The 23,745-nt window shown below is 42.1% G+C and overlaps 1 protein-coding gene across 3 annotated transcripts in view; it reads right to left on the bottom strand.

The window, feature by feature from the left end:
* The window catches only part of LOC124001319 (zinc finger protein DPF3-like), a 44,235-nt gene that overhangs the window by 11,848 nt on the left and 8,642 nt on the right, over nt 1-23,745 (bottom strand). For 2 of the 3 annotated variants that reach the window (XM_046308023.1, XM_046308020.1), the window contains exons 2-3: nt 18,921-19,081; nt 6,893-7,000 (exon numbers count right to left, since the gene is read on the bottom strand). In XM_046308023.1, coding sequence (XP_046163979.1) covers nt 6,893-7,000; nt 18,921-19,081 — 269 coding nt within the window. Of the gene's footprint in view, nt 1-6,892; nt 7,001-18,920; nt 19,082-19,634; nt 19,698-23,745 lie in introns of all 3 variants that reach the window. The other variant, XM_046308021.1, reaches the window with a different exon arrangement.

A 23,745-nucleotide genomic window follows, 5' to 3' on the forward strand; every position in this document is an offset into this window, starting at 1 on the left:
TTGATATTAGAACATGAAAAATGGTTCGGTACTATAATGTTACTTCCGTACTTCTGTCAAATGTGTCTCACATCATCGAGTGTCTAGTAATTTGTCTGATTCTTCTCAAGGGGGCAGTAGCTAGCCAGGATACTTGCGCTTGTGTATGCAGTCGACACAGCTTGAGCCACTTTGAGAAGCAAGAGAGAGGAGAGAGACAGCATGGCTTCTTCTTGCAAAAACATACTACCTCCACGCTCACAACTTGTTGACAAACAGCTTGTTGAAAAAACTGTCTGCAGGAGTGAACTATGGGATTATTTTGATTACAGAGCAGATGAGGTCCATCCCACCAAAACAACTAAGCAAAACACAGGCAGAAGGGGCTGACCAACTGGCGAGTGTCTTCACTGACATTTTCAACCTCTCCCTGTCTGAGTCTGTAATACCAGCATGTTTCAAGCAGACCACCATAGTCCCTGTGCCCAAGATCACTAAGGTAACCTGCCTAAATGACTACCAACGCATAGCACTCACGTCTGTAGCCATGAAATGCTTTGAAATGCTGGTCATGGCTCACATCAACACTGTTATCCCAGAAACCATAGACACACTCCAATTTGCATACCACACAAACAGATCCACAGATGATGCAATCTCTATTGCACAGCACACTGTGCCTTTCACACCAGGACAAAAGGAACACCTATGTGAGAATGCTATTCATTGACTACAGCTCAGCATTCAACACCATAGTGCCCCCAAAGCACATCACTAAGCTAAGGATCCTGGGACTAAACACCTCCCTCTGCAATTGGATCGTGGACTTCCTGACAGGCTGTCCCCAGGTGGTAAGGGTAGGTAACAACATCCGCCACGCTGATCCTCAACGTGGGGGCCCCCAGGGGTGCGTGCTCAGTCCCCTCCTGTACTCCCTGTTCATTCATGACTGCACGGCCAGGCACGACTCCAACACCATCATTAAGTTTGCTGATGACACAACAGTGGTAGGCCTGATCACCGACAAGATGAGACAGCCGATAGGGAGGTCAAAGAACTGACCGTGTGGTGCAAGGACAATAACCTCTCCCTCAACGTGATCAAGACAAAGGAGATTACTGTGGACTACAGGAAAAGGAGGACCGACCACAGCCCCATTCTTATCGATGGGGCAGTAGTGGAACAGGTTGAGAGCTTCAAGTTCCTTGGCGTCCACATCACCAAAAAACGAACATGGTCCAAGCACACCAAGGCAGTCGTGAAGAGGGCACGACAAAACCTTTTCCCCTTTAGGAGATATGGGTTCTCAGATCCTCAAAAGGTTTTACAGCTGCACCAGAGAGCATCCTTATTATTCAGTTGTACATGTCTACCTCGGTAACCTCATTGTTGCTATCCCTGCATTTCAGTTGCATGCCTCCTTGCACTTTCAATTTGCCTTTATTGCATATTTATACATCCCACTTAATAACAGACATTGTACTTAATTGTTTTACTTGTACATTTTTTGTACTCTTTTATTTGCACTTCTGGTCTGATGCTAACTGCATTTCGTTGTGCTGTACTTGTTCAATGACAATAAAGTTGAATCTAATCCTGACGGGTTGCATCACTGCCTGATATGGCAACTGCTCGGCCTCTGACCGCAAGGCACTACAGAGGGTAGTGCGTACGGCCCAGTACATCACCGGGGCCAAAATTCCTGCCATCCTGGACCTCTATACCAGGCAGTGTCAGAGGAAGGCCCTAAAAATTGTCAAAGACTCCAGCCACGCTAGCCATAAACTGTTCTATCTGCTACCGAAAGAAAGCGGTACCGGAGTGCCAAGTCTAGGTCCAAGAGGCTCTTAAATAGCTTCTACCCCCAAGGCATAAGACTCCTGAACAGCTAATCACCCAGATTATTTGACCCCCCCCACTCTGGAACGCTAATGCTACTCTCTGTTATCTATGCATCGTCACTTTAATAACTACTTACATATACATATTACCTCGACACCGGTGCCCCCCCCACACATTGACTCTGTACTAGTACCCTCTGTATATAGCCCTGCTATTGTTATTTACTGCTGCTCTTTAATCATGTTATTCTTCTCTTACTTTTTTAAAGGTATTTTCTTAAAACTGCATTGTTGGTTAACGGATTGTAAGTAAACATTTCACTGTAACAATTTGATTTGAACCCAGACACGTCACAAGGGCTATCAAGCTGAAACATTGGTTTAGAATGTTTTCTGGTGAGGTCCAGTTGCGGATGTAGTAGGAGAGGGTGTAACTAGGTTAAACTGGGCCGACATTCCGCAAATTTTCTCATTCATGAAACATCTGATCTTAATAAATGCTTCTGTTCCCAAAACTAGAATATGTTAGGAACACAGTGCACTTAACTTTAGAGACTTGATGCTTTGCAAAAGTTTTAAAACATATTGTTGTGTAGAAGGAGTGCAAGGTTGAATTGAGTTTGTCCACAAGTGCACTTCACAGAGGCGGTGTTTCCTAACGGAAATATGCAAATACATAGGATCTCACTTGCTCGTGCTCCTTGCTTATTCTGCCCACTATGCTTAATTTGCTCCAACTGTAAACGATACAGATTAACTATCTTGGGTTAGTTATAAATATCTTTGAGCAAAAGGAGTTACAAAGCAGTGCAGTGCAGTGCAGTGCAGTGCAGTGCAGTGCAGTGCAGTGCAGTGCAGTGCAGTGCAGTGCAGTGCAGTGCAGTGCAGTGCAGTTTAGTTCAAAAACGACAAAAACTATTTTAACCATGCCATTTGCATTGTAACATTGTCGTTATTCTAAAAGCAACTAAATTTGAATTATTTTTGAGTGACAATGACAAACATGTATTCAGCATCTCATTCATGTGAGCGTTATAATATGATTACAACTCAATAATAATGTGAAATGCACTCATAAAGTGACAGTAACATATTTTAGACTACTTTACATATGTCTGGGTTTGCTAGCAGTAGCCAGCCAGCAGCCCTGGACCCTGGGAAGTGAATACTCCTTGGGAATCGTATACTGTGTAAAATCCATTGTATTTCTATGGTGTGTAGACAATTGCAATATAGAAGCTTCAGAAATGAGCTTCAAAGTGTTTATGTAGTTTTGGAACTAAACATTTAATACATTACAATATTTAGCTGTAATGAATAATGTCTATGGAAAGTTATTAAAACCAATATTATGGCCACAGATTAGCAAATTAACCCTGATATGTATCAAATTACATTTAAAACAGTTTAGACTGTCATTGTACAATTATTTTGTTTGCTCTAAGTAGTGCTGAGCGATAAATCGAAACATCAGATATTTTTCCTTTATTAAACAACTAACATTTAATTGTTGAATTTTTCTTAGTAATTAAAACTCGTTTTTCAACCACTCCACAAATGTATTGTTAACAAACTACAGTTTTGGCAAGTCGGTTAGGACACTTTGTGCATGACACAAGTCATTTTTCCAACAATTGTTTACAGACAAATTATTTCACTTATAATTCACTGTATCACAATTCCAGTGGGTCAGAAGTTTACATACACTACGTTTAAAAGACCTTGGGAAATTCTAGAAAAATTATGTCATGGCTTTATAAGCTTCTAGGCTAATATAGGCTAATTAACATCATTTGAGTCAATTGGAGGTGTACCTATGGATGTATTTCAAGGCCTACCTTCAAACTCAGTGCCTCTTTGCTTGACATCATGGGAAAATAAATAAAAAAATCAGCCAAGACTTCAGAAAAGACATTGTAGACCTCCACAAGTCTGGCTCATCCTTGGGAGCAATTATCAAACGCCTGAAGGTACCACGTTCATCTGTACAAACAATAGTATGCAAGTATAAACACCATGGGACCAGGCAGCCGTCATACCGCTCAGGAAGGAGAAGCGTTCTGTCTCCTAGAGATGAATGTATTTTGGTGCGAGAACTTATCATTATTCCGAGAACAACATCAAAGGACCTTGTACCTGTTTCCTCCAGCGTCTTCACAAAAGTATCTATATCCACAGTTAAACTAGTCCTATATCGACATAACCTGAATGGTTGCTCAGCAAGGAAGAAGCCACTGCTCCAAAACCGCCATAAAAAAGCCAGACTACGGTTTGCAACTGCACATGGGGACAAAGATCGTACTTTTGGAGAAATGTCCTCTGGTCTGATGAAACAAAAATAGAACTGTTTGGCCATAACGACCATTGTTATGTTTGGAGGAAAAAGGGGGAGGCTTGCAAGCCGAAGAACACCATCCCAACTGTGAAGCAGAGTGGTGGCAGCATCATGTTGTGGGGGTGCTTTGCTGCAGGAGGGACTGGTGCACTTCACAAAATAGATGGCATCATGAGGCAGAACAATTATGTGGATATATTGAAGCAACATCAAGACATCACTCGGGAACTTAAAGCTTGGTCGCAAGTGGGTCTCCCAAATGGACAATGACCCCAAGCATATTTCCAAAGTTGTGGCAAAAAAGTCAAGGTATTGGAGTGGCCATCACAAAGCCCTGACCTCAATCCTATAGAAGCAAGGAGGCCTACAAACCTGACTCAGTTACACCAGCTCTGTCGGGAAGAATGGGCCAAAATTTACTCAACTTATTGTGGGAAGCTTGTGGAAGGCTACCCAAAACGTTTGACCCAAGTTAAACAATTTAAAGGCAATGCTACCAAATACTAATTGAATGTATGTAAACTTCTGATCCACTGGGAATGTGATGAAAGAAATAAAAGCTGAAATAAATCACTCTCTCGACTATTATTCTGACATTTCACATTCTTAAAATGAAGTGGTGATCCTAACTGACCTAAGACAGGACATTTTTACAAGGATTAAATGTCAGGAACTGTGAAAAACTGAATTTAAATGTATTTGGCTAAGGTGTATGTAAACCTCAGACTTTAACTGTATGTCCCATTACCAGTTAAACATAATCAAAACCTATTTCTTCCACTTACTTGGTGTGTTGCTTCATTGTTTATTTGTTCAGTCGTTTCATTCTCAACCAGGATTTTTATGGAATTGCATTTGGGACTTTGCGTGTCAAAAAAAGAACACTATTTGACATGTCAAATAAGCTTGTTGACCAATGGAGGACCTGAATATGACTGCACAATTTAAAAAAAAAACATTTTATACGTAGTTATTACACAATCACTCGTATTTCATATGTCACAACGATTCATCGATACGTAAGCTGTGATGCTTGTAAAGTTGTCTCACGCACCTACAGTGCTGGTCATAAAAAAAACTAGCTAGCTCAAGAATGCAAACAATGTTCTTCCCCAAAAACATAGCAAAACAACATAATCTGTTTCAGTAGCTATAGTTAGCAAGCTAACTATATAGCTAGGTGTCATGATCTAAAATAAGCCTAATTCATAAGACAGTTCTTATTTGATTAATGCTGGTCGTTCGTGAATGTGAAGGTAGCAACAATAAGGATTAGGCACAGTAGTGGAATTTGCGGTTTGCCTTCAAAATTAAAGTACGTCATTGACAGTGATGCAAATTTAGTAGTAGAATTATGCCATACTTTTATTTTGAAGGCTAACCGCAAAGTCCACTATTGCAGCTAATCCTAATTGTGGCTACCTTCACATAGATGGGTACGACCAGCATTAATCAAATAAGAACTGAGCTTCATAACACATAACCCGGTCCGGTCGAGCCTCACTAGCCAGATGAAGCTAGCTGGCTGCTTATAACGTTAGCTTTGGGCAACAGGGTTGTTTAGCTGGCTACCTATTTATTTTCATGAACTGGAGGTCATTTTCAATAGGCAAACAACAAGTGGCAACCTTGCTAATACTTACAAGGATTCCTAAATCATTGATAAGAATAATGAAAATGACTGCAGTTTCTACTGGTCATTGTTTTCAGGCTGGTTGTAATTGTTGCTAGCTAGGTACCAAGCTAAAGCTCACTACCCCAGAAGTTGAGGTCAAACAAATGATGCTTTATTACCAACACGGTATTGTAAACACATCGTTCGTGGCCGGTGTTCACTTGTTTGCAGGCTTTTTTGTACAGCTTTGACAGAGCTACTGTATCTTTTTTGACACGCAAAGACCCAAACGACATTCCATAGTATGTATGTTGTGAAGCTAATAGCAGTGACACTATTACTGTTTAACTCGGGTAGGGCAAAATCTGGAAAATAGCACACTTGGTAGTGTGTACCGGTGCTTGACCAGTCGGCGAAAGACAACATCACCCACGACTGAGAACGGTTGCTTGTCAAGGGCAATGAATTCCATTATCTTGGCTTTAATGGATTTTGCCTTTGAGTTGTCTCGCTGAAATTTTCTTACTCTTTCAAATGACTGTTCGACTTGTTGACTGCTCGATCCACACATCAGACATTGCGTGGGCTAGGTTAGGAATGCTCTGTTGCACGTGTAGCGCAAAATGAAGTCATTACGTCCTGTACCAACGTTCTATAGGTATGCACGGTAAACTAGACATCGGCCAACACCAATGTTTGCAATTTTAGCTAATATCGTCCGATTCCAATATGTTCACTGATATATCGTGCATCCCTACTAAAAATAAATGGAAGCGGGTGATAAAGTGAGTGAGTAAATGGTCAGGATTGTAAGTGAGGAGCAGTGACAAACTCCATTTCATAACATTTATTAAATGCCGTGTTGTGATTCCTGTCCATCTCCTCCCAGCAGGCAACCATTTGTTACATGTTCTTGTTCTCACAAAAAAAGTTTACTCTGTTACTGAACGGAGCACTTTTCATTTGATAAAAAGTGACTAGCAGTCTGTTTGATTTCCACACTGAAATTAAATTATGTGCTTTCAGTTAGTAATAAGACAAAAGACTGTGTGATGAGACGTGGCAGAGAGAGACACTGGACTTTTGGGGGTTGGGGTGGGAGTAAACTGGTATTTCTATTACCTAGCTGTAGGCCACAGAGGCGTAGACGAGGGTCCATGGAGGTGTGCAGCCGTCTCTTCTTCCTCCAGCAGCGGGCAGGGTATGTATACATCTGACCTGCAGCCACCCCTATAATAATAATACATTCAACTATTAAGAACTTTTCATTACAACCTCAAAGTGCTAAAGACAGACACAGAGACAGGAACTAAAGAAAACACCTCTCATGTCAATGCCCCCCACCCAGATACATAATGTTTTGCTTACTGGCCCTAAAAATATCCTTACACAGGTGTATACAGTGTACTCGAAGTATTCAGACCCCTTCCATTTGACATTTTGTTACATTACAGCCTTATTCTAAAATGGGTTAAAGAAAATAATTTCCACATCAATCTACATACATAATGACATAAGTGAAAACAGGTTTTAGACATTTTTGCAAATGTATAATAAAATTTACATTGGACTAACCATAACTAACCATAATTACTAACCATAATTTTCACCATTGGTGAACGATGATCTCCGCGTGTGTGGTTCCCACCGTAAAGCATGGAGGAGGTGGTGTGGTGGTGCTTTGCTGGTCACACTGTCAGTGATTTTATTTAGAATTCAAGGCACACTTAAACAGTACGGTTACCACAGCATTCTGCAGCGATATCCCATCTGGTTTGCACTTATTGGGACTATCATTTGATGACCCAAAACACACCTCCTGCCTGTGTAAGTGCTATTTGACCGAGAATGAGAGTGATGGAGTGCTGCATCAGATGACCTGGCCTCCTCAAACACCCAACCTCAATGAGTTGGACTGCAGAGTGAAGGAAAAGCAGCCAACAAGTGCTCAGCATATGTTGGAAGTCCTTCAAGACCGTTGGAAAAGCATTCCTCATGAAGCTGGTTGAGAGAATGCCAAGAGTGTGCAAAGCTGTCATCAAGGCAAAGTGTGGCTACACTTTGGTTACTACTTTTTTGGTTACTACATGATTTCACATGTGCTTTGTCATTGTTTTGATGTCTTCACTCTTATTCTACAATGTAGACATTTTTAGAAATAAAGAAAAACCCTTGAATGAGTAGGTGTGTCCAAACTTTTGGCTGGTACTTTATAGTGTAGACTACTGAATAGCCTATTCGCGCCAAAGTTAGAGCGGCTCAATTCTCTTTTGCATTTTCAAAAAATGATGGTTCTCAAAAAGAGTTCTGGAATAGCTATCATAATCCTGTTGTGATGAATAATAATATTTAGTTTTGTATTGTTCTTCTCGTGGATTTGCTCAAACTGTCTTCCAAGTTATTTGCAAGGGACTTGTTGGAAGAGTGATGTGTTATGTAGGGTTTGGGAGAGAGCGAGAGAGAGGGAATGAAAGCCAGCTATTGTTTCACTCACACTTCCTATTGTATTGTTTTCACTGATGCTCACTCTGCTCTGCCTGTCACTAACACTGTGCAACATACCAGTGAATGTGATCGTGCCCAGTAGAGGAGCACTAGCTGTTTCTGCCTGGTGTCTACAGACTCTCCACTGAGAGGGCCTTCTCCTGTAGCTGGGCAGAGGTAGCTAGCATTGCAGCAAGCCAGAGTAAGTTGCTGGCTGTCTGACTGGCGGTGGTAGAGGGAGACTCAGGCTGCATGCAGAATCAGCTCCTTGCTGCAGGCTGCCTGCTCTATTTTTAGCCTGCAGCTCCAAGGGGGAGAGGCTGTCTAGTTGTGGAGAGTTGAAAGTCAACATGTGCAGACACATTGGTGATGGGCTTCAGTGTGAATGAGCCCTCAGAGTAGCTAGCATATGGTAGTTAGTGAGTACCCCTGGCTCTCTCTCTTCTAACTAGGGTTGTCACGATACCACATTTTTTTTTTTTACTTCGATATGATACCAGGTTTAATATCATGAGTTGATACTCAATACCAAAACAATACCCGATACCAAAACGATACCACAGCAAAACAACACACACCCCAAAAAAGCTAGTCATAAAATAACCACTGGACTTTATTTTTAAAACATGAAAAATATCTTGATAACTGGTAGAACAAATAAAACAACACATTCTATATTCAAACACCATATTAAAACAGAAAAATACATTACATTTTCAAAAACCATGTCTGAGACTCGGAGCTAGCCAATTTATGCTTTTTGAGGTCGTTTCGGTTCAATTATAAAAAAAAGAAATCACAGATTTTGGTTTGAATGTAATATTTTTAAACATGAAATGCTTTGTGCATTATGTGGGATGAATGCTGTAACACAGAATAAAGAATACAACAAAGTCCCATTACTGCTTCACATTACCTTCCTTTAATAAAATATTCCAATTGTGAATAAGGCATACTTTTATGACTGCTGAACTATCAATCACTTAGTGAGGTATTCCCAAACTGGGGTACGCGCAATGCCGTCAGGGGTACGCCAAATAAAAATGTGTTCACATAAAAATAATAATAACTCTTCACATTTTCAAACAGCATAATTATATTTTCCAACAGGGCTATACATTTGGGTGAGTTTCTCTCTCGCCTGAGTAGCCTCGTTTCACTGCCAAAAATAAAATTAAACCATTTAATGTTCAGAGGAATAACAACACAATGTCAAATAAAGTTAGCCTAGTCAAATAATGAACATCCACTCACATTAACAGTTACTCTCTTGCGGGAATTCCACTAAAAGGTCCGTATGTAACCAAACATAGCTGTTGCTCATACAGTTTGCTTGAAAATTGATAAAATGGTTTAAAAAAAAGAGTAAAGACCTGGGTCAATAGACACACATACCAGCTCTACTAGTAGTACTGCTACTACCAGCAGTACCACACCTGCACCTGTCGACGACCCAAGTTGTTCTGCTGCCACGAGCACATCCAATGTTAGCATCAGAAATTCTACATGTTGTTGTTAACCCAGCTAGCATGGACACTGACAGTTGTGAATCTGATGCAGCCGAAGAGCTACTGCCCCCTTACCTGGGAAAGCACCGAACAACAGACAGGGATGTTGGACCATCGAAGGGGTTCACTTATATTGGGAGTAGTGCCTTTCCTCTGCCAGTGTGTTGTGTTATATGTGCAAAAGAACTCTCTCACAACTCGATAAAACCTTCACTCTTGCACAGACATTTAGAAACAAAACATGCCAATTTGAAAAATAAGCCACAGGAGCTTTTTTTAGAATTAAGATGACTTTCGAGTAGTAAGACGTGTATAAAAGCAACAGATACCATTAATAAGGGGCAAGAAGTGCCTTATATGAGCTACCGAGTGGCTAGGACAGGCAAGTCCCATACTATTGTGGAGGACTTAATTCTCTCTTCTGCCGCGGATATGGCTGGGACAATGCTGGGGTAAAAGGCCCCAAAAAACTATACAGACAATGCCTTCATCAAAAAACACTGTTTCACGACACATCAGTGACATGGCAGGAGATGTTTTTAAACAATTACTGCATCACATACATGCCAGTGAATTCTATACATTACAGCTGGATGAGTCAACAGAAGTGGCGGGCCTGACCCAGCTCCTGGTATATGTCCGTTACGTTTATGGGGGGTCAATTAAGGAAGACATCCTCTTCTGCAAACCACTGGAAATCAGGACAACAGGAGAGGATATTTTTTAAGTACTGGACAGTTTTGTGACATTAAATGGACTTTGGTGGTCAAGATGTGTTGGTATCTGTACTGATGGCACAAAAGCCATGACAGGGAGACATAGTGGAGTGGTAACGCACATGCAAGCAGTTGCTCCCGACACCACTTGGGTCACTGCAGCATCCACGAGAGCCTCTTGTTGCCAAGGGAATGCCTGACAGCTTGAAATACATTTAGGATATTACAATGAAAATGGTTGACTTTGTTAAAGCATGGCCCATGAACTCTCGACCATGTAACGCTTTTACAACACACAGAAGTGCACTGCTTATCAAGGGGCAAAATACTGACACTTTTTTTAATTCAGAGAGGAGATTAAAGTTCTTTACTGACCATAATTGTCACTTTGTCATAATTTTAACTTTATTTAACTAGGTAAGTCAGTTAAGAACAAATTCATATTTACAATGACGGTCCAGACAACGCTGGGCCAATTGTGCTCCGCCAGATGGGACTCTCAGTCATGGCCGGATGTGATACAGCCTGGATTCGAACCAGGGACAGTTGTTACGCTTCTTGCACTGAGATGCAGTGCCTTGGACCGCTGCGTCCATGTGTGTGTGTTAAAAAGTTAACTGTATTATAATGCTTAAAATGCCACAATTTATTTTTATATTGGTTAACGGTGTTGGTTTTTTTGGCAAGGAAAATATCGGATATTAGCCAAAAATGTAATCTCAAAAAAGGTGGTGTCTGATTCCATTCGTACCATGGTTTGCTGCAGGTGAGAACGCAGTCCAGACCAAACACAGGAAAAGAACCAGAGGTGTGCAGTATTATTTGTTGTTTGACTGCAAGTGGTTTGATGAAATGCACAAAGTAGCCTCCCAAACATTTGAGCGCATCCAATGCCGATTAGGGGAGATGAGGCTATGCAGCTGATATACACTACATGATCAAAAGTATATTATATGGACATAGAACTTCTCGTATAACATCTCATCCCAAAATCATGGGTATTAATATGGAGTTGGTTCCTCCCTTTGCTGCTATAACAGCCTCTGCTCTTCTGGAAAGGCTTTCCACTAGATGTTGGAACATTGCTGCGGGGACTTGCTTCCATTCAGCCACACGCATTAGTGAGGTCGGGCACTGATGTTGGGCGATTAGGCCTGGCTCGCAGTCACTGTTCCAATTCATCCCAAAGGTGTACGATGAGGTTGAGGTCATGGCTCTGTGCAGGGCAGTCAAGTTCTTCCACACCAATTTCGACAAACCATGTCAGTATGGACCTCGCTTTGTGCATGGGGCATTGTCCTGCTGAAACAGGAAATGGCCTTCCCCAAACTGTTGCCACAAAGTTGGAAGCACAGAGTCGTCTAGAATGTCATTGTATGCTGTAGTGTTAACATTTCCCTTCACTGGAACTAAGGGACCTGGCCCGAACCATGAAAAACAGCCCCAGACCATTATTCCTCCTCCACCAAACTGTACAGTTGGCACTATGCATTGGTGCAGGTAAGGTTCTCCTGGCAACAACCAAACTCAGATTTGTCCATCGGACTGCCAGATGGTGAAGTGTGATTCATCACTCCAGAGAACGCGTTTCCACTGCTCCAGAGTCCAATGGTGGTGAGGTTTACACCACTCCAGCATTGCGCATGGTGGCATGTGTGCGGCTGCTCGGCCATGGAAACCCATTTCATGAAGCTCCCGACCAACTGTTATTTTGCTGACGTTGCTTCTAGAAGCCGTTTGGAACTCGGTAGTGAGTGTTGCAAACAAGGACAGACGCGCTTTAACAGTTGGCGGACCAGTTCTGTAGGCTTGTGTGACCTACCACTTCGTAGCTGAGCTGTTGTTGCTGCTAGACGTTTTCCACTTACAGTTGACCGGGGCAGCTCTAGTAGGGCAGAAATTTGACAAACTGACTTCTTGGAAAGGTGGCATTCTATGACGGTGCCACGTTGAAAGTAACTGAGCTCTTCAGTAAGGTCACTCTATTGCCAGTGTTTGTCTATGGAGATTGCATGGCTGTGTGCTCGATTTTATATACCTGTCAGCAACGGTTGTGGCTGAAATAGCTGAATCCACTAATTTAAGGGTTGTCCACATACTTTTGTATAAACAGTACTAGTGAAAAGTTGGACACACCTACTAATACACCCACTCATTCAAAGGTTTTCCTTGATTCTATTATTTTCTACATTGAAGAATAATAGTTTAAACATAACCACTATGAAATAACACATGGAATCATGTAGCAACCAAAAAAAAAAGCGTTAAACAAATCAAATATATATTTTATATTTGAGATTCTGCAAAGTAGCCACCCTTTGCCCTGACAGCTTTGCACACTCTAGGCATTCTCTCAACCAGCTTCATGAGGTAGTCACCTGGAAAGCATTTCCATTAACAGTTGTGTCTTGTTAAAAATCAATTAGTAGAATTCATTTCCTTCTTAATGCGTTTGATCAGTTCTGTTGTGACAAGGTAGGGGTGGTATACAGAAGATAGCCCTATCTGGTAAAAGACCAAGTCCATATTATGGCAAGAACAGATCAAATAAGCAAGGAGAAACGACAGTCCACCATTACTTTAACAACTACCTCTTTCCCAACTGTATTTAATAATAAATTGAATGCAGTTGGGAAAGAGGTAGTTGTTTGGGCTAAATTATATTATTTATTTTGCTCCTTTGCAAACCATTATTTTTATTTCTACTTTGCACATTCTTCCAATGCAAAACTACCATTCCAGTGTTTTACTTGTTATATTGTATTTACTTTGCCACTATGGCCTTTTTTGCCTATACCTCCCTTCTCACCTCATTTGCTCACATTGTATATAGACTTGTTTATACTGTATTATTGACTGTATGTTTTGTATTACTCCATGTGTAACTGTGTGTCATTGTATCTGTCAAACTGCTTTGCTTTATCTTGGCCAGGTCGCAATTGTAAATGAGAACTTGTTCTCAACTTGCCTACCTGGTTAAATAAAGGTGAAATAAAAAAATAAGACATGTTCAGGCAATCCGGAACATTTCAAGAACTTTCAAAGTCTTCAAATGCAGTCGCAAAAACTATTAAGAACTATGATGAAACTGACTCTCATGAGGACCGCCACAGGAAAGGAATACCCAGAGTTACTCAGCTGGAGAGGAAAAGTTCACTAGAGAGTCACCAGCCCCAGAAATGGCAGCCCAAATAAATGCTTCAGAGTTCAAGTAACATACATATCTCAACATCAACTGTTCAGAGGAGACTGCGTAAAATCAGGCCTTCATGGTCAAATTGCTACAAGCAAACTACTACTAAATGGGCACCAATAATAAGAAGAGACTTGCTTGGGCCGAGAAACAAGAGCAATGGACATTAGACCAGTGGAAATCTGTCCTTTGGTGTGATGAGTCCAACTCGAGAGTTTTGGTCCCAACCGCCGTGTGTTTTTGAGATGCAGAGGAGGTGAACGGATAGTCTCTTCATGTGTGGTTCCCACCGTGAAGCATGGAGGAGGTGGTGTGATGGTGCTTTGCTGGTGACACTGTCTGTGATTTATTTAGATTTCAAGGCACACTTAACCAACATGGCTACCACAGCATTCTGCAGCGATACACCCTCCCATCTGGTTTGAGCTTAGTAGGACTATCTGTTTTTCAACAAGAAAATGACCCAACACACCTCCAGGCTGTGTAAAGGATATTTGACCAAGAAATCAAATCAAATTTTATTTGTCACATACACATGGTTAGCAGATGTTAATGCGAGTGTAGCGAAATGCTTGTGCTTCTAGTTCCGACAATGCAGTGATAACCAACAAGTAATCTAACTAACAATTCCAAAACTACTGTCTTATACACAGTGTAATGGGATAAAGAATATGTACATAAGGATATATGAATGAGTGATGGTACAGAGCAGCATACAGTAGATGGTATCGAGTACAGTATATACATATGAGATAAGTATGTAGACAAAGTAAACAAAGTGGCACAGTTAAAGAGGCTAGTGATACATGTATTACATAAGGATGCAGTCGATGATGTAGAGTACAGTATATACGTATGCATATGAGATGAATAATGTAGGGTAAGTAACATTATATAAGGTAGCATTGTTTAAAGTGGCTAGTGATATATTTACATAATTTCCCATCAATTCCCATTATTAGAGTGGCTGGAGTTGGGTCAGTGCAGCAGCCACTCAATGTTAGCGGTGGCTGTTTAACAGTCTGATGGCCTTGAGATAGAAGCTGTTTTTCAGTCTCTCGGTCCCAGCTTTGATGCACCTGTACTGACCTCGCCTTCTGGATGATAGCGGGGTGAACAGGCAGTGGCTCGGGTGGTTGATGTCCTTGATGATCTTTATGGCCTTCCTGTAACATTGGGTGGTGTAGGTGTCCTGGAGGGCAGGTAGTTTGCCCCCGGTGATGCGTTGTGCAGACCTCACTACCCTCTGGAGAGCTTTACGGTTGAGGGCGGAGCAGTTGCCGTACCAGGCCGCCAGGATGCTCTCGATTGTGCATCTGTAGAAGTTTGTGAGTGCTTTTGGTGACAAGCCGAATTTCTTCAGCCTCCTGAGGTTGAAGAGGCGCTGCTGCGCCTTCTTCACGACGCTGTCAGTGTGAGTGAACCAATTCAGTTTGTCTGTGATGTGTATGCCGAGGAACTTAAAACTTGCTACCCTCTCCACTACTGTTCCATCGATGTGGATAGGGGGGTGTTCCCTCTGCTGTTTCCTGAAGTCCACAATCATCTCCTTAGTTTTGTTGACGTTGAGTGTGAGGTTATTTTCCTGACACCACACTCCGAGGGCCCTCACCTCCTCCCTGTAGGCCGTCTCGTCGTTGTTGGTAATCAAGCCTACCACTGTTGTGTCGTCCGCAAACTTGACGATTGAGTTGGAGGCGTGCATGGCCACGCAGTCGTGGGTGAACAGGGAGTACAGGAGAGGGCTCAGAACGCACCCTTGTGGGGCCCCCGTGTTGAGGATCAGCGGGGAGGAGATGTTGTTGCCTACCCTCACCACCTGGGGGCTGCCCGTCAGGAAGTCCAGTACCCAGTTGCACAGGGCGGGGTCGAGACCCAGGGTCTCGAGCTTGATGACGAGCTTGGAGGGTACTATGGTGTTGAATGACGAGCTGTAGTCGATGAACAGCATTCTCACATAGGTATTCCTCTTGTCCAGGTGGGTTAGGGCAGTGTGCAGTGTGGTTGAGATTGCATCGTCTGTGGACCTATTTGGGCAGGAAGCAAATTGGAGTGGGTCTAGGGTGTCAGGTAGGGTGGAGGTGATATGGTCCTTGACTAGTCTCTCAAAGCACTTCATGATGACGGAAGTGAGTGCTACGTGGCGGTAGTCGTTTAGCTCAGTTACCTTAGCTTTCTTGAGAACAGGAACAATGGTGGCCCTCTTGAAGCATGTGGGAACAGCAGACTGGTATAGGGATTGATTGAATATGTCCGTAAACACACCGGCCAGCTGGTCTGTGCATGCTCTGAGGGCGCGGCTGGGGATGCCGTCTGGGCCTGCAGCCTTGCGAGGGTTAACACGTTTAAATGTCTTACTCACCTCGGCTGCAGTGAAGGAGAGACCGCATGTTTTCGTTGCAGGCCGTGTCAGTGGCACTGTATTGTCCTCAAAGCGGGCAAAAAAGTTATTTAGTCTGCCTGGGAGCAAGACATCCTAATCCGTGACTGGGCTGGGTTTCTTCTTGTAGTCCGTGATTGACAGTAGACCCTGCCACATGCCTCTTGTGTCTGAGCCGTTGAATTGAGATTCTACTTTGTGTCTGTACTGACGCTTAGCTTGTTTAATAGCCTTGCGGAGGGAATAGCTGCACTGTTTGTATTCGGTCATGTTGCCAAACACCTTGCCCTGATTAAAAGCAGTGGTTCGCGCTTTCAGTTTCACGCGAATGCTGCCATCAATCCACGGTTTCTGGTTAGGGAATGCTGTTATCGTTGCTATGGGAACGACATCTTCAACGCACGTTCTAATGAACTCGCACACCGAATCAGCGTATTCGTCAATATTTTTATCTGACGCAATACGAAACATGTCCCAGTCCACGTGATGGAAGCAGTCTTGGAGTGTGGAGTCCGCTAGGTCGGACCAGCGCTGGACAGACCTCAGCGTGGGAGCCTCTTGTTTTAGTTTCTGCCTGTAGGCAGGGATCAACAAAATGGAGTCGAAGACTGATGTTGTGCTGCATCAGATGACCTGGCCTCCACAATCACCCGACCTCAACCCATTTGAGATGGTTTGGGATGAGTTGGAAAACAGAGTGAAGGAAAAGCAGCCAACAAATGCTCAGCATATGTGGGAACTCTCAAGACTGTTGGAAAAGCATTCCAGGTGAAGCAGGTTGAGAGAATGCCAAAAGTGTGCAAAGCTGTCATCAAGGCAAAGGTGGCTACGTGGAAGAATCTAAATTCTAAAATATATTTTGATTTGTTTTACACTTTTTTGGTTACAACATGATTCCATATGTGTTATTTCATTGTTTTGTCTTCACTATTATTCTACGATGTAGAAAATTGTAAAAAAAAAAAATAAGAAAAACCCTTGAAGAAAAATCCTTGAATGAGTAGGCGTGTCCAAACTTTTGACTGGTACTGTAAGTATTCAGACCCTTTGCTATGAGACACGAAATTGATCGTCCTTGAGATGTTTATACAACTTGATTGGAGTCCACCTGTCGTAAATTAAATTGATTGGATATGATTTGGAAAGGCACCTGTCTATATAAGGTCTAACAGTTGACAGTGCATGTCAGAGCAAAAACCAAGACATGAGGTCTAAGGAATTGTCTTTAAAACTTCAAGACAGGATTGTGTTGAGGAACAGATCTGGCGAAGGCTACCAAAAAATATCTGCAGCATTGAAGGTCCCCAAGAACACAGTGGCCTCCATCATTCTTCAATGGAAGAAGTTTGGAACCACCAATACTCTTCCAAGAGCTAGCTGGCCGCCCAGCAAACTGGGCAATCAGGGGAGAAGGGCCTTGGTCAGAGAGGTGACCAATAACCTGATGGTGACACTGACAGAGCCCCTGACTTCCTCTGGGGTAGATGGGAGAACCTTCCAGAAGGACAACCATCTCTGCAGCACTCCACCAATCAGGCGTTTATGGTAGAGGCTAAACGGAAGACACTCCTCAGTAAAAGGCACATGACAGCCAGCTTGGAGCCAAAAGGCACCTAAAGGACTCTCAGATCATGATCATTGGCCTGAATGCCAAGAGTCACGTCTGGAGGAAACCTGGCACAATCCCTACAGTGAAGCATGGTGGTGGCAGCATTATGCTGTGGGGACGTTTTTGAGCGGCAGGGACTGGGAGACTAGTCAGGATCAATGGAAAGATGAACAGAGCATAGTACAGAGAGATCCTTGATGAAAACCTTCTCCAGAGCGCTCAGGAACTCAGACTGGGGCGGAGGTTCACCTTCCAACAGGACAACAACCCTAAGCACACAGCCTAGACAATGCAGGAGTGGCTTCGGGACAAGTCTCTGAATGTCCTTGAGTGGCCCAGCCAGAGCCCGGATTTGAACCCAATCAAACATATCTGGAGAGACCTGAAAACAGTTAAGCAGCAACGCTCACCATCAAATCTGACAGAGCTTGAAAGAATATGCAGAGAAGAATGGGAGAAACTCCCTAAATACAGGTGTGCCAAGCTTGTAGCGTCATACCCAAGAAGACTTGAGGCTGTAATCGCTTCAACCTAGTAGGTGCTTCAACCTAGTAAAGGGTCTGAATACTTATGGAAAAGTGATATTTCAGTTTAGATTTTTTATACATTTGAAAACATTTCTACAAACCTGTTTTTGCTTCGTCATTATGGGTTATTGTGTGTAGATTGATGAACAAAAAAAACTATTTAATCAATTTCAGAATAAGGCTGTAACGTAACAATGTGGAAAAAGTAAAGGGGTCTGAATACTTTCCTGACTATGAATAGTTCTCCCTGGAGGGAACATGAACACTATTGGATATCATTATATTAGACACGTGTGTAGCTGTAGTGGCCAGAGGGACATATTTAGACAGATGACATTACCCACTAAACGTCAACTGAATGATAGTTTTAAGGCAATTCCATTTTAAAGAGTGATGCCGAGACTCCAATTGTTCCCTTTAAAAAAATGTATGTCAAACAAAAACCAATGATTGCAAAGTTAAACAAACCATTCAACTGTAGTATGCAAAATGACTACTTTGAACAATTTCAACTGAACATTTAACAAAAACGCATTTACTTGAATAACAGTGCAGATGCAAAGTTTGGTAAGAGAATGACAGCATAAACCGCAATCATTGTTTTTATTTGACATACATTTCAAAGTGAAAAATCTGAGTCTCAGCAACACTGTTGGAGTGGAATTGTCCTTTAGTAAACCACAGAGCCAGCCATCATAACTCCCAACCAACAGAGTAGTGCTTCTCTACCCACCAGGGCTGCGATGGTGGCGCTCCATCCAGATGTAGCAGTTGTTCTGTGCCACACCGGTCTGGGAGTCCAGGAAGGGCAGGCGCACGCTGCGCTCGGCACACAGGCGGGCATTGTAGCTGCGGCACTGCTCAATGGCCTCTTTGTAGAACTGGTCACCCAACCTGCAGCAGGGAGACAATTCAGACAGAGGTCAACACCACATGTGGTTGGCACAGACATGCATTTGGTTATGTGGCTGTTATAGACACTGAAATAGGCCAAAATACCAGATTAGTGGCTAACCAGACAATTCATTTCAGCCATGACTCACTGACCACCATGGACCACTAGAAATATCCCTACAGACCGTATGTTCTTCAGGGGAAGAGAAGTTTCCATTTGACTGTCATATTCCACTGGATGTCATAAGGTGAATGCACCAATTTGTAAGTCGCTCTGGATAAGAGCGTCTGCTAAATGACTTAAATGTAAATGTAATATACTGTACATTAAGCCATGTAGATCTTGTAGACCTAAACCCAGCCCCAAACAAAACTATAAGATGAGTTTGTATAGGCCGTCATTGTAAATAAGAATTTGTTCTTAAATGACTTGCCTAGTTAAATAAAGGTTCAATAAAATAAATCAATAAAGGTTTTCCTGATCTGACAGATTATACACCATGTAAAACATTATAGGGTTGGTATTGGCTACATTCTGGAAGCATATTTTCACCTCTTCATCCTCTGTACTGCTCTGTCGGCATACAATCAGGGATGGCGGGTCATGGGCCGTTCCCTAGCGACCAGCAGAAATGCAATGATGATTAGAGTTAGCTTTTAAATCATGTTAATCACCAGGGTCAATCAAATAATCAAACAAACACTATTCCCAGGATCTTCAACCGCTGATTGGAGTGGCTCTACCATGGACAAACAACGTGACTAAGATGAATGTTGTCTGTGTGATGTCTGTGTGATGCTTACATTGCTCTTTGCGGAGACTGGCGTGACATTCATATAGCCTAGCCCAGGGTTCCCCAACTGGTGGCCCGTAGCCCAAATTGGCCCATCAAGTTCTGATATATATTGTTTGCACTTTCATTCATTCATTTCAAGACTGTAAAACACCAGAAAATCAGCTCCAAGTGAGGTTTGAAATCATTATGTTTTAGATAAATATTATATATTTTTGGGCTTCTTGCGGTCAATTCGCAGTCTACAAATGATTTGTAATTATGTTCCGACCCACTGACCATCCGCTGATTCTAGTTGATGATCGCTGGCCTTTCCTTTCATCATCTGGAAGAAAAATCTGGCCTTAACAGCCATATACTCTCATAATCTCCACCCGGCACAGCCAGAAGAGGACTGGCCACCCCTCAAATCCTGCTTCCTCTCTAGGTTTCTTCCTAGGCTCCTACCTTTGTAGGGAGTTTTTCCCTAGCCACTGTGCTTCAACATCTGTATTGCTTGCTGTTTGGGGGTTTAGGCTGAGTTTCTGTATAAGCACTTTGATATGGGTGGATGTAAAATGGGCTTTATAAATACAGTTGATTTGATCATGACCTCTGGGTCGCTGGGACATGACTGAATCACATGACTGATTCTACACAGTAGTGAGCCTTGGTTTCTATTTAGGGTGATGAATTAATGAGGAAGATGATGTGCTGGGCGAGGGTATCACAATATAGAATATGTTCAAAGAGTCTCATGTCTAACATATAAAGATTTACAGACACTACTACTGCTAACATTATCTCAATGATCTTATAGTTTGTGGAGATTTTTTCCAATGCCGGTGATAGTTTGGCAGCCCCTTAGGGTATCAATGTTAATATTTGCTGTGAAAGGAGGATATTTCACATTCAAACCTTCAGTCCCTGCCACACAGCTCATATGGTAATTAGTCTGCTTAATTAATCTCAGCAGAGCCGCTAGCACACAGACAGGTTTTAATTTGACTACATCAAAGATGAGGATAAATGCTGAATCTTACACAAAAGGCAACAACATATGCCTGTGTAAAGTTCTACCTAGCTGGGCCCGCCACTGGTATAGCTTACCCATAATACATTTTCACCACATGTTCTCGATTACAAAACGCACAAGCAGCCATTTTGAAAAGACACACTTAATGAGGCGCTATAATCGTAGCTCTCCCAGCCTCAATTAGAGATACGGAGGTCTTTGAGAAGAGGAGGCATTGGCACGCTTGGGCCGGGCAAAGAAGGCCAAATCCGCTTTCTCTCTCTCCTCCTTGTCCTACAAATCTATCCTCTCTTTCTCCCTGACTCTCTGATTAGACAACTTCCAACAGATAAACAGACATGCTTGGAATGTTTTCCCTCACATAGAGGAAGGCACTGCGGTAAGACAAAGCCCAGTGTTTGAGGATTCTTGGAATGAGGCTGCATGTCAGTGTGGTTGTGAAGAGTAAACAGTTCCAGGTACACAAGGCAATAAGAGGGAAAAGAGAGAGAAAGAAGGGAGAGAAAGGGGAGAGCACGAGAGAGACGGAGAGAATGAAGCTCAGAGAGAGAGGTTAAAGACAAACCATCAGAAAGGATAGCACGGTAACTAGCAGGCTGCATTGTTTTCCTTCCTCGTGTTATAAACCAACAAAGACAGTGAGTAGTAGGCTAGATAATAATGACAATTTTATTCTTTGCCTTGTGGAAATTTCATAGAGCAATGACATTTCTAAAGGTTCTAAAACTAGCCTCTGAGCAGCACAGGAATTTTCACAGGAACAAATCACAAACTGGGGTTTATGCATATGCAGAGTGGCCAACTGGTAAGCGCTCGATTGAGGGTTTAATATAAAATAATCCATCTGAAAAGGTGATTGAGCAGTGAGTGACAGAGTTTATTCAATTTCAAATAAACCTCAAGACTACTGATAATAATGATGACTATTATGCCTGCCCAAACTAAAGCACCACGTTCCTGGGACCAGAAATGACTAATATGTCATAGCACCTCAATCATGTTTCAGGATTGTATGCCATAAACAGCTACAACACATGTAACTGTTGAACAATACAGTCATTAGGCTACTAACATATTTAAAGAACAGTTAGGCCTTAAACTACCATCATGTCATGTGAATCTGAATGCTGTACCTAGATCACTTCAGTCGAGCTTCAGCGTCTGACCAAAAACATCCAGGAGGATAGAAAACAAACAAGCCGCGAAAGTCATGTTAAAAGCTCCCTCTGTTATGAGGTGTCAACTGTCTGTCTCAAAGGCTGCTGCGTGTCTTTCATCCTACTAGTGCACTGGCCCTGAGCAGCAGATGCAGCAGCCTAGGTGAGAGACATCTCCAACACTCATCATGAGTGACGAGCCTCAGCGTCTGAGAGCACAAGAGGTGAGAGAGGCGCCGCTCATACTCACATACGTTTTTTCCCCCACTCTCCGTTATTTAGCACCTTTGTGTGACATTGAAGTGGTTGGAAGGTTGTTCCAACGGTAAAACTACATAGCAGAGCTAACCAGACACAGACACTGTTGTGACTTAGCTACAGTAAGGGAAAGCCTAGCTCAAAAGCACACATCATCTAACAGATGTGAGTGAGGGGGAAACAACAACAAAATAATATTGTGGCTGCTGGGGCCTCCTCGATCAGTGTGCTCCTGTCAACAGTCTGGGCGTCGCATGTCTGTGCCCAGCCCTTAGTTTGAGCATTAGGTGAACACACATTTTGCATAATAGAGAATGATAACTCAATTTCCATGAGGCCAGGCAAGCCAAGTGATCTGCAGAAGCCTAATTCAGAACATTAATTCCATTTATTTTTACACTACATTTGAGGAACCCCTAGAGTTTTATACTGAGCAAAAATATAAAACAACATGTAAACATGTGTTAGTCCCAATTATTTTCAGTCTTCAACATAGAAATGCTACCAATTTTTTTTATTGAAACTTGTTACAAATGATGGAGTCACACAAGATTCACAGAATTATATTTTGAAAGAGGAAGTACTTTAAGAATGTTTTTGTTTCAGTCTCCTCCATCTCCACTAAACGAAGCTAATTGTATGGATTTCTTTCCTATTAATAATGTAAAATTAATATCTGTACGGAAAGACTCTGAAGGCCAAATTACAGAGGAGGAATGTTTTGATGCAATTAAAGCCTTTAAGTGTGTGAAAACTCCAGGGCTGGATGGCATACCAGTGGAAATATACCAAACTGTTTTTTGATATACTCAGAGGACCATTATTAGCATGTTTTAACCACTCCTATATAATCACAACAAGAAGGTCTGATTTCATTATCACTGAAACAGAATCCAAGTGTATATTTAAAGATCCAGTCCATTTAAACAATTGGAGGCCTCTTACACGTCAGTGTTATGATGCAAAAATTCTAGCTAAATGCTTGGCGCATAGAATTAATAAGGTATTGTCAGATATTATCCATCCTAATCAGACCATTTTTTTACATGGATAATACCTTGGAGATAATATAAGACAAGTACTGGAAACAATAGAATACTATGAAGTATCGGGGAAACCAGGCCTAGTTTTCATAGCTGATTTTGAAAAGATTTTTGATAAAGTACAACTGGAGTTTATATATACAATGCCTAGAATATTGCGATTTTGGGTTATGTATGATAACCCTAGGTGTAAAATTGTAAATAATGGCTACATCTCAGAAAGTTTCAGACTGTCAAGAGGAGTACAACAAGGTTGTCCACTATCGGCATATCTATTTATTATTGCCATCGAAATGTTAGCTGTTAAAATTAGATCCAACAATAATATTAAGGGATTAGAAATCTGTGGCTTAAAAACAATGGTGTCATTGTACACTGATGATTCATGTTCTTTTAA

Source organism: Oncorhynchus gorbuscha, linkage group LG17 (assembly GCF_021184085.1).
Source record: "Oncorhynchus gorbuscha isolate QuinsamMale2020 ecotype Even-year linkage group LG17, OgorEven_v1.0, whole genome shotgun sequence".
In the NCBI taxonomy this organism is placed as follows: domain Eukaryota; kingdom Metazoa; phylum Chordata; class Actinopteri; order Salmoniformes; family Salmonidae; genus Oncorhynchus; species Oncorhynchus gorbuscha.